Genomic DNA, 12,486 nt, shown 5'->3' on the forward strand with positions numbered 1-12,486 from the left:
TCAATAAAGGGCCTGACATCATATCACATGGAGGCTCGACTGGAAAGATAAACACTGTATGAAATGTAAAGCTCCCAACAGAAGCCAGATCCTTGTAAAAAACTATCAACTAACAGCTCTCCTCTGGACCCTCAAGGTGTCCCATTACAAGGGAAAATCCTAGTGGAGTCAATAAATGCTTCTGGGGAAAGCATTTACAAAAAAGAAGAAACATGCTCCTAGCAGTTTATAGAAAGTAAACAGTGAGTGGGGTGGTAAACAGGAAGTGACTAGGGGGTAAGGCAGAACAAAACCTTCCTGGTTAAGAAAATACTTCCAACCCCAGATCCAAATAATAATTGCAAGTGCTAATACTCAGCATGTTCAACTTTATGAATGTAGTACTACATGGCAATCAGAAGGCACCTGATCCCATCACAGAACTTGGACTTCAGAGATCTCCTTGTCTACTCACCTCAGAGTACAGAGGAGGTTAGATATTCTAAAGTTAGCACTAGAACCCTAGCTAAATAGCTAATTCTTGTGTTGGCACACACCCATAATCCCAGCTTCTCAAGAGGCTGAGGCAAGAGGATCACAAGTTTCAAGATCATCTTCAGCAACTTAGTGAAATCCCATCTCAAGATGAAAAAATCAAAAGGCCTGAGGATGCAGCTCAGTGGTAAAGCACTGCTGGGTTCAGTCCCCCAGAACTAAAAAAAAAACCCAGCATACACTGTTAGGCACTGTGCTGCATTCACTCACAACACCTGATAGAGGAGAAACACAGTCCAGAGAGAATGTGAAGATTGCTGAGCATCACTCAGCTGAATTCAATTCAAACCCAATTGTTTTGCATCTCTAGATCATTGCCCCAGTGTTTTCTCATGGGACCACACAACTGCCTTACTTTGGTGACAGTTAACTAACTGTATGTGCCAACTGGGCAAGGCTACTGGGGGACCCAGATATTTGGCCAAATAGTATTCTAGAGGTTGCTGTGAGGTATTTTTTTTAGATGAAATTAACACTTCAATTAGTAGACTCTGGAACAAGCAGACCACCCTCGTTGTCATAGAGGGGCTCATCTGATCAGACGAAGGGCTGAATAGAACAAAGATTGATCTCCCAGGAGGAAAAGGGAATTCTTTCAGCAGACAGCCTTCAGACTTAAACTTCCTCTTCCCTGGGTCTTCAGCCTGTAGATCCTGCAAATTTCTACTATACCCAGATCACACAATCGTGTGTGATCACAGTGCCACATGCCTATAATCCCAGCTACCTGAGAGGCCAAGGCAGGAGAATCACAAATTTGAGTCTAGTCTGGGAAACTTGATGAGACTCTGTCTCAAAATAAAAAATAAAAAGGGCTGGGGATGTAGCTCAGTGTAAGGGTAGAGCACCCCTGGATTCAATCCCCATACCATACAAACACAAAAATAATCTCTCACTCATATCTGAGTATACACACATACACACACCTCCCTAACACAGGTATCATCACTCCTCAGGCCACTTCTCAGCACTGGCACCCTAGCTAAGGACAATGGACAAGCCCACATGGTTCACTTTCCCTGAAGAAGGCCAATGGGATTTAGAGCTCACCAATGCATGCTTGACCTCCTTGAACAAACTCAGTGCCTATTTGTATTCTAAATTTTGAAGAAACTACACTAGACCTAACAGATTTTCCTATAATGGACCTAGATGTCTCTACATATAAAATATTAATTATATTCTTAGGGAGAGTGGTATACAAAAGATACAAAGCAATAAAGATATGGTGTTGTTATGGTTTGGATCTAGAAAGTTCCTCTGAAAAGTTTGTTTTTGAAAGCATGATCCCCAACACAGGAATGTTCAGAGGTGAAATGATCAGATTATGAGAGCTGTGACCTCATCAATGGATTAATACATCTGACAGTTTAATAATTTGAATGTACTACTGGGTGGTAACTGTCGGCAGTGAGTTGTGGCTGGAGGAAGTAGGCCACTGGGTACGTGTTCTTGTGTTGTATCTTGACCCTTGCTCATGGCACTCTCTCTGCTTCCTGGAGGGCATGAACAGAGCAGTGTTCACCCATCACTGCCTTTTACCATGATATTCTGCCTTATCTCAGGCCCAGAGCAATGGAGCTGGCCAACTATGAACTGAACTCTGAAACCATTGAGTCCAAAACAAAATTTTCATCCTCTAAATTGTTTTTGTCAGGTATCTTGGTCATAGTGACACAAAATTGACTAACATATAAATGTAATGCTCAATTTGAATTGTCAACTTGATTGGATTAAGAGGCTTCTGTGTGTGTCAATGAGGGTGTGTCTAGGAATGATTGGCATGTGGGATAGTAAACTGAAGTGGAGACCCTCCCTAAGCATGGGCAGCACCATCCAATAATTGGATAGTGGCTTGGATGAAAGAAAAGTTGGAAGAACAAGGAGCAGTAGCAGAAGCAAACTCAATTCTTGAACAGGTTCTTGATTGCTGATGTGATCACCTAAGGATATTGGACTCTCATTTCTTCGCTCTTCCAAAGCGGACTCTGCCAGTGATTCTCCAGGGAGTGTTTCCAGAAGTCTTTGGACTAGGGTAGCACAATTGATTCCTCTTGTTCTGGGGCTTCAGTCTCTCAGACTGTGCAGCTACTGGTTCTTCCAGCTCTCCAGTCTGCAGATGGCCATTATGGATTATCCAGCTTCTGGTTGCATAAGACAATCTAATACATCATCTTTTTATAATCATATTTCCTGTTGATTCTAGAGAACTCTGACTAATACACACATGTATGTTAATGTGACTCAAGAAAACTATCTCCAAAAATGTAATTAAAAATAAAGGTAAACTCAGCCAGTGGATCCGTTACTTCTATGCTGATCATCTATTACAGCTAAAAGAGCAAAACGGCATTAGCCTCTACCCATCCCCACCATAACCATCACTGCCCTATCAATACTGGTCCAGTCTTCACCCTCTGTGCTTTATCACCTCAATTCCACAGAACTCCCGCATATTATGTGTCATTATTTTTCATCAAGAGGCTGTACAAAAGTCACTCCCTGTTGAAATATTTCCTCAATCTCCATGCTCATGTTAGCATAGAGTAAGCAATTAATTAGTAATTGTTGACAATGACTAATAAATATGGACACCTTAGCCCCACTCACTGATAGTGCTTGCCAGTTTATTTAACAAGTATTTACTGTGCTAGGAAGTCCCCATTTTCCCAAGGTTCACACTTCACTAAAGATAGAGGACGCTATGTGTCTGGTACACAGGGGATTGAACGTCAATAACATCAACCTGGAGCAAAGAACACAGGAAGCCAGGATAAGAAAAAGTCTTTGAATTTTCTGGAAGGGGAAGAGAAGAGAATGGGAGAGTGGGGTTGGAAGGCAGGGCTTCCAGAAGATAGGATGCTAGGACTGCAGTGTGAGTAGGTTGCCTGCTCAAGGTGCATGCAGGGATCCTTGGGAGAGAGGTTAACCAGGGCCAGAGGGCACATGACACATTCAGGGCAGGAAGAAGCTAGTGGCACACAGGGAGGAGTGGGGAAAATAGAACTGAAAAAAAGGATAGGATGAGATCCCTATTGGAGCCTCCACTGACTCCCCAGAGTGAATCCTCCATAGCATCCCAGGAAATTACATCAACCCAGCCACCCAGCAGATGGCGACAAGGGCTGGAGGTGGGAGGAAAGAGAAGCTCCCACTATAGGGAGAAATAAACCTACCCTTGGCACTGTCTATAAGAAACGCTGCACAGGCAATTCTCTTCAAAAGGCCAGTCCAGAGGTTGAGGGAGTAGCTCAGTTGTAGAGCTCTTGACTAACATGCATAAGCCCTGGATTTGATCCCCAGTACTGGGGGGGAAAAAAGGCTAACCCAGACCATCCTGACCTCTCTAGCCAGCAGCTGAGCAGTGAATTCTGATTATTCTGATTAAGTATATCAGAGAAGGCTCTTTCGACAGGACTTCTGTGAAAACAAAGGTGTTCGAATGCTTAGCCTATGGACAAGCACCTGTGTCCAGCCCTTTCACTATAGAACAAAGTAGTTTCATTGGAAACAATGCACTTTACTTTCTGGTTAGAATTTCTTTGTATATGCATATACCAGCTGTTGGTGAGACTCTGGTTTGAAAGCTCTTGAGAGCTGCAGGTCTCCAACGGCAGAGGAGCAGGGCATCGCTAAAGAGGTGTTAACAGGTGGCACATGCCTGTAGTCCCAGCAGCTTGGGAGGATGAGGCAGGAGAATTGCAGATTCAAAGCCAGCCTCAGCAGCTTAGTGAGACCTTGTCTCAAAATAAAAAATAACAAGGGTGGGGATGTGGCTCACTGGTAAAGCCCCTGGGCTCAATCCCTGGTACCAAAATTTTTTTAAAAAATTTTAATGGCCTCAATGTGTCAAGAAATACTGCTTCTCCAATTGAATGCTTTGACAGCATTCTCCAGCACAGAAGCAAACACCCTGGTCTCTGCTCTCTAAGGAAAGTGGACAGTCATGAGTCTCTTGGTGTCTCTAGATGAGTATTACAAGCAACTGTCACCATTACACCCTACTCACTGACCAGCAGAGATATGTGAAATAGTTGCCAAAACCTACCTGTAGTTCTATTTTATCTCTAAGCCTCAGAGCACAAAAATGGATAGTTTTAAAAGTTTACATTAATACTATGACCTGCTATAAGCAGGTCAGGGGAACATAGCAAAATGTAAAGCTCTATCTATATGGTAATTTTTGTTGTTGTTGTTAATCAAGATCACTGATATGATTGCATTAGGAAAAAAGTACCACTGTCTAATAAAAATGATGAACCAAGAGCTAAGTAAGGTGAGTCCTTTCATCACATAGAAACTGAGCACTAGAAGAAAATGTTAGGCTTTCTGAATTTATGACTAATAAATGTCCAAAATTAAAAAAGAAAAACTATTAAAGTGTGGTGGAAAGCAAATATTGCTGCCACCCTAGCCATCTACAGTTGTCAGTTTCTTGTGTATCATGTAGGAAACAGACTATGCAAAGAGACATGAGCGTGTATATACATATACATACATTTATATACATATATATATATATATATGGATTTATAATACAGTATAATTGGTAGCATACCATACCACAGTTCTAACCTTGGTTTTTTTCTTTCTCTTATTTTTTGAACCCCAACATTATTTATAACTATAATGCACTATTAAAAAAGATATGCAATAAGCAGATTATGTCTTTTAAAAGTTACCCTTTGCCATTTCCAATGCTTTGGTTTTAAACTGATTCTTTTCTTAGGCAACTTTATTCTACAATCCATCATTTCAAACGTGTATGGGTCTATATTGAGGATAAATTCTTTTTTTTTTTTTTTCCCTTCTGGTACTGGGGATTGAACCCAGGAACACTTTCCTACTGAGCTACACCCCCAGCCCTTTTTAATTTTATTTTGAGACATGGTGTTGTTAAGTTTCCCAAGCTGGCCTTGAACTTGCAATCATCTTGCTTCAGCCTCCCAAATAGTGAAATTATAGGCATGCACCATTGTGCCAGGCAATTCAGCCTTTTAAATGTATCAGTTCATCTAGTATGATAGTAATCTATAAGGCAGGCATTACTATGATTCCTATTTCTCAGAAGTAAAAATTAAGGCACAAAGAAGTTATAGAATTTGTCCAAGATCACATAGCTCATGATGGTACAGCTGGCATGCAAATCAAGAGTCTATTGTAAACCTATCATTTCCAATATAAGATTTATTTGTTGTTTTCTAACTTTTTGAGTTGGATCCTTAATTCATTTGACTTTCAAGACATGTCATCTATTAATTTAAATGATTTAAACTTTGGATTTTCCTTTGAGCCTTGTTTTAGCTACATCCCATAAGTTTTGAATTCTATAGCTCACTATGATTCTCCTTTTACTGTTAAAAATTTGTATTATGTTAAACATTTTTAATATTTTAATATTAAATATTCATATTTTAATATAGATGAACACAAGGAGAATTAACATTTTTACAATATTGAGATTTTCCATCCAGGAACATGCCATTTTTAAAATGTAAAATAATACATTTATTTATCTGTATTTTATATGTAAAAGCTTTTATTTTAATAAATTTACTTCTATTATGATTTCTAACCATTGTTGTTAGAATATATGAAAACCATAGATATTTATGTAGTTCTGGACTGTGCCTTAAATGAATTCTCTCAGTTCTAATAGTTTTCAGTTTGTTTTCTTGGATTCTCCACCTATTCTTTTTCTTGCTAATATCTATATTTATATAAAGATATTCATATACCATATTATATAAATTAATATGTTTTCACATAACATATATGAACATATATAACATATACCAAAAAATTAAGTAACTGCGAATTTATATTCTTTCTAATTTGTTTTACAGGGGTGCTTTTTTACTGAAATTTTCTTTGGGTGGGAAATATAGTGATATGGTAGCAGAAAAAGCTCTATCTTTACAAAATATTTCCTAATATCCAACTTAAATGCTTTCTGGCTTAATAATTTAAACATTTTGGTTATAAAAAGTAATAAATGCTGGGCTCAGGGGCACACACCTGTAATCCCAGTAACTTGGGAGGCTGAGGTAGGAAGATTGCAAGTTCAAGGCCAGTTTGGGCAACTTCAGTGAGATTCTATCTTAAAATTGAAAAATAAAAAGGGCTGGGGATGTAGCTCAGAGTGCTCCTGGGCTCAATTCCCAGCAAAACACACACACACACACACACACACACAGTAGTACATATACCTTAAAGAAAATCTGGAACCTAGAGAGAAACATGGAATTTTTTTTTAAAATTTAAGTAAATTAATAACCTGGCATTTGGGGCAGTGATCCACTGTGGTAGTCTTCCTGCCTCCTTCTGTACACCCAATGCATCTGCGGTGCCTACCTGGTTCCCCTGAGCCATTGCTGTTCCTCTCACTCTCCCCATCTTCCTGGCCGTCTGCGTTCTGCTGTGTGTGCTGTAGGCTCAGCTTGTGACAGACCTCAAAGGCTTGCCCCACCGTCCGGACGATTCGCATAGCTTGACTCTGGGGAAGAGGAAGGAAAAGGACGAGTGAAGGCTATGGGGACTTTACAAGGACACAAGAAGGGGTGCGGGTGGGTGGGAAGTGCAAGGGGCATGTGATCAAAAACCCAGGAAACCAGCAAAGGAAAGAGATGGAAAATCCTAGGGTTGTTCAGATGTGTACATATTCAGAAAGAAGAGTACAAAAATACTTTCCCTTCTTGAAATACTCCAGAAAATAGAAACTGTCGCCACAGTTTTGAAACAATCAATCAACCAAAAGGACATATGCTGAGAATTATACCAATTCTAGACTTAGCCCCAACTCTTTCCTTCTAAGTATAACCATATTAATCAATATGCTTCAACATCATTAATAGGCCCATCAAACTGAGAGGAACTCAGCTGTTTCTTTCTCCAGATGTCAGATTTCCTAGGAGCTCTATAGACCTAGGGCTGTGATGCTCTGGGCTTGGAAGCCTTGGCCTAACAACAGAGTCAACTGACACTTTGCTAACTAAGGCCAAGGTGAGCTTTCCCAGGCTTACTCTAATAAGATATTGCTCACTTGGATGGCTATTTTCTCCTGTTTTATTGTTTAACTTCTTCTTTTAGGAGCCAAAGAAGAGAACTAGCCCCTGACTCCCAGTGTCCCACTGCTTAACTAGGAGAGGAGGGAGAGGACAAAGAAACCTGTTCCCAGAGTCTTCGGCAACACCTGCAGGCAGTGAGGAAGAGGCACAGGCAGGGTTCTCAGGACAGGGTCTCAAAGGTGGATCACTTACTATAATCTGATGACTAGTCACCTTTCAATCTTCTTTCAAGGAGTAAAAATGAGAGAACTATGAGATACGGAGTTTCAGAGCTCAGGCTGGGAATGCTCCACATGCTCTTACCCCAGTGGCTCTCAAATATTCCACCACAGACTTCAGATTATATCACTGTGATTGTCACCCAATAACCCAGCCTAACATCAATCATGTTTGGGGTGATCTGACTTTAGATTAGTTGTGACTACCTGATGATACCATACAGTCCACTGATCACATTTGAAACCCCCAAGGTAACATCAGAAGTCAAAAATAACTTTTTTGTGCAGGGGTGGGGGTACTGAGGATTGAATGGAGTGCTTAACCACTGAGTCCATCCCCAGCCCTTTTTTATATTTTAGAGACAGGGTCTTGCAGAATTTCTTAGGGCCTTGCTAAGTTGCTTTGAACACACAATTCTCCTGTCTCGGCTGAGCCACTTGTAATCCCAAGCCAGTGGGATTACCACTGTGTCCGGCAAGAGGAGCCTCTTAAAAACATGAGGTAATTGGTATTGCAGTACTAACTTGCTACCCAGTGTTTTGATAAATTTATAGAACCTGTTTAAGGGTAAATAAATGATTCATTTATGCTTGTCATAATAATGATATTTGTTCCTGTTTCTCATTGTTATCTTCATGAATTCCTCAGGCCTTGGAACACCACATATGGACTGCTGCTTGAATCCAGTCTCTGCTAAACTTGTTACCCTTGCTTGTTTCCTCAGGCCTGGGGAAACATTCCTTCCCTTTACTTCAAGCCAAAACATTCCCGTTAATATGGAAAGGCATTAGGTCAATCATTGTCCACATGTCATTTTAAGATCTCCGTCTTCTTCTAGTCCTCTTTATACTCCCCAACTCAAACAACCTCCTAGCAGTGACTGCCTTACAATTTAAGCCTCTTAGCTTGCTTGGGCATGGTGTTACACAACTATAATACCAGCAATGTGGAAGGCTGAGGCAGGAGGATCCCAAATTTGAGGCCAGGCTTCAGCAACTTTGTGAGACTATCTCAAAACTTAAAAAGCTAGAGATGATGTGTCTTGTTGGTAAAGCCCATCTGGGTTCAATCCCCAATACCAAGAGATGGGGGACAAACCCTCTTACCTCAAAAATGTTTTTTGTTGTTTGTTTGTGGTGATAGGAATCAAACCCAGAGCCTTATACATGTGAGGCAAACATTCTATCACTGAGCCACATTCCCAGCCCTAGACAGATATTTTTAATTGATCACTCAGTTAAGAGACATGGGTGATGGGAAACTTAAGTGAAACAGGAGACAGGTAAGTTCCCTGAGGTCCCTCATTACCTGGTGGTGGATCAGAACCTCTGCTCTCTGTGTTCACCCTTAATTCCCTCCTGGGTCCAAAGGGTAGGCCTAGGCCCCTTCTAAAACCACAGGCTTGCAGTATCTGAGACACAACTATTCTTTCTGCACAGGAAGTTGAAAATCAGTAGGTACCAGTGCTAAGCAAGGTGTCACTGCTCTTCCAATTCCCAAACATGGGAACAGGTGTGATTTGGAGGACATGATGCCTAACAAGCTAGGCCAGGCAAACCCCAGCTTCTACATCTCCTTTGGACACCAAGCTGAGCCCTAGTTAGGAGGCTGGGCCAGGAAGCTCAACTCTCTGATGGAAAAGAAGACGCTGGTCCACCCAAAAGTGTTATTCACACACATCTAACCAGATCTTTGGTCCCTTACTCCTTTTATCAGAAGATGATAAATCCTAATCTTTTACAGGAAAGCTTATTACTAATATCAAGTAATGTCTCCTCTGCCACACAGAGGAATCAATATGTAGATATATGATGGCATCTCCCACAGGGATAGGCATATAGTAAGTGTTAAAGAAATGCTTTATTCTGAATATGTAATTCACTGCAATAAAAAGCAATTAAAACACAAAATAAAAGGTAGTTGAGGAAAGGCCAGGATTATTTTACTAATTACAGAAGCGTAAAGATCCTAAGGGAATCACTTCTTCCATACATATGCTGGCATCAAAAGGGTGAGTGCCACCATCTCCCTCCTTCCCAACAGCATCTGAGGAGAACTCCTGGGTCCACTGTATCTTGGGTCTGAACTGGTACAATGGTTTCTGTGTAGGAGGGTATTGTTGGACGTGACTTCTAGGCTTGCACATTCAGTGCCAAATGGTTTCATTTCAACTTCTACTTTTCGTTGATGCGAAGGCTGTTGTCATTCACAGTAAAAGGACACAGTAGAGTGTTCTGTGAGATATCTCTGCACTTGAAGAGGCTACTGGGTGAATAATCAAACTACCTGCTTTACAGAATGACGAACACACACAAAAGAACCTCCCTCTTCATTTATCACTCTAGGAGTCAGAAGGGGCTGGAGGACTCCTAACTTGATCCTTAAATGGCTACATGAGTTTAAATGCCCCTTGACTTTCTAGGCTCTCCTTCCTTCACCAGTGAAAAGTCTATTTTTAGAGGTTTTACGCGAGAATCTTATTATGGAAAGCAATTACTTGAAGGTGGTGGGTTTGGTGATCTGCCCCTGGCAGGGGCTGGCCTTCTTACATTTGCTCTCTGCACAGCCCTGTGGGCTCCTGATGCTAGGTCTTCCGCACTTGGTGATGCTGCTTTCTGATTTTCTAGGCTAGAAAACTGACTCTGCCTTATACCCTGGAAGGCAGGAGTCACATGTGCTGGGAATTAATAGTTAATAAGCCATGTTTGGACTTGAGGGAGAACTCTGATAAAGAGAAGCTTTAAAAACAACTTTCAGATATTTCTGTGACTACTTGTTTTTTTAGGTTACCTTGTTCTCATGGAAGCAGTTGCTCACATCTCGTGACCATATGCAGGCCTTTGGAAATCAAAGTGGAGGTTTAAAGATTGAAATTGAAGATAACCAGGGAAAAAGCTGAACCACAAGTGGATTGTTAGGAAGGCAGCCTTTGCCAGTTTCAAGATCTGGCCACTCTGGAATTTAACAGATTATTATTATTTTTATTAAAGCATCATTATACTGTAGTATACTGCATGTAATTTTTGTACAAATCCAGATTAGTTTTATATAAGCCCTGGAAAGTGCTTTGCCACATGGATCAAATCTTTCTGTTCAAAAGCCATTTTCTATTAGTAGCCCCAAAGCATGAGTGGGCTTTTAGTTACCGAGATTAGTCTGGAGACGGTTGCTTTGATGTTTCCAAAGCTGGAAAGGAATATCTAACCTCAGAGTGACTCTTAGCTGCAGATGGAGAGCACTGAAGCTCATGGGAGCACCAATTACAGGCAATTTTGTAAAAATAGGGATGGAAAGGAAGCTGTCTTAGAACTTTATTCAACTAACTCTCACCATGTTTCTCACGGTGTTTCTTTAAATTATCTTCCTGTTCATGTTGACAAGATCCCCTTCTCTCCCATACCCAGGATATCCCACAACCCAGGACAGAAACCAAGTCAAGATGCAATGGCTATCAATTGGATACCAAGCCTACTATGGATACCAAATGGATACATAGCCGGCATCAAAATTTGATGAATTGCTGCAATGAACACAAAAACAATACCATATTTGCAGTGAGAGTGAGTTGTCTACTCAAAAATAGTCAAAAGCTTACAGTAGTAGCTTTAAGAACATGAAAGTCAAAAGGTTGCTTCCTGTACTTCACCAGTCCATAGAAAAATTATAGTAGTTGGGCACAGTAGTGCGCATCTGTAGTCCCAGCTACTTGGGAGGCTAAGGCAGGAGGGTCACTTAAACCCAGAAGTTTGAGATCAGCCTGGGCAACACAGTAGGACCCTGCTTCAAAAAAAATCAGACAGTATTTTTTGTTCTCATTCTAAGTAACCCTGTTGGTCCTACAAACTTGGGAATCTTGTAAGTGCTATATACATGTTATAGAATAGTTATTACTAGGGCAGTAGCTCAGTGGTAGAGCACTTGCCTAGCATGCATGAGATCCCGGGCTTGAACCTCAGCATCACACACACACACACACACACACACACACAATGGTTATTACTAGTCTTTATCTTTGGCTGATGTAATAAATCATCTTGGGCATTTTTCTGAATTTCACTATCCTGGAAAAAGCTCTCTATTTCACAACTTTTTGGAGATGATTAAAAAAAATCATCAGATAAGCAAGGAAATTAGAAAATAAAAGCACAAAATACAAGGTGTAAATGAAGATGAAGATCATGATTTCGATGACAATAGGCAAGGAAAAAGAAGAGTAGGGAGCTCACTTCTGGCAAACCTCACTTCTGAGTTCTCTACCAGCTCTCTGCTCTAGCTTACAGCCCACCCCTACCCCCTGTATTCTAGGCATTTAAGATTTGTCTGCCAAGTCCTTCTAAGTTCCAGGGAACTGACTTACATGAAGTCAGTATCAGGATTGGCTCACAAATTTATAATTTTTCTCATCTGTCACAGCAATAAAATATAGTGCCCTTCTTGTGAACTTAACCACCACGGAATCTCAACAAAAATAGAACTGAATTTCATGTTTCTTAATGTGCTTTGAATTGAACATTTAGCAAATGATTTAGCTTAGATTTACCAAATGATTGAGATCCATATAATTTGCAATGTATGTTTGGATTTCTACATATAGTAGCATTTAATGTACTAAAGCTTTGAAATGATAGATGGGTTGGGTTTTTGTCCTCAGGTTATTTCATGGATA

General features: G+C 40.6%; 1 protein-coding gene across 7 annotated transcripts in view; it reads right to left on the reverse strand.

Annotated features, from left to right (window-relative positions):
- Positions 1–12,486, reverse strand: part of LOC107147452 (carboxyl-terminal PDZ ligand of neuronal nitric oxide synthase protein) — a 323,970-nt gene that overhangs the window by 39,951 nt on the left and 271,533 nt on the right. For all 7 annotated transcript variants that reach the window (XM_048810127.1, XM_048810129.1, XM_048810126.1 and 4 more), the window contains one exon: positions 6,889–7,030. In XM_048810127.1, coding sequence (XP_048666084.1) covers positions 6,889–7,030 — 142 coding nt within the window. The remainder of the gene's footprint in view (positions 1–6,888; positions 7,031–12,486) is intronic.

This window comes from Marmota marmota, unplaced genomic scaffold (genome assembly GCF_001458135.2).
Source record: "Marmota marmota marmota unplaced genomic scaffold, marMar, whole genome shotgun sequence".
Lineage (NCBI taxonomy): Eukaryota > Metazoa > Chordata > Mammalia > Rodentia > Sciuridae > Marmota > Marmota marmota.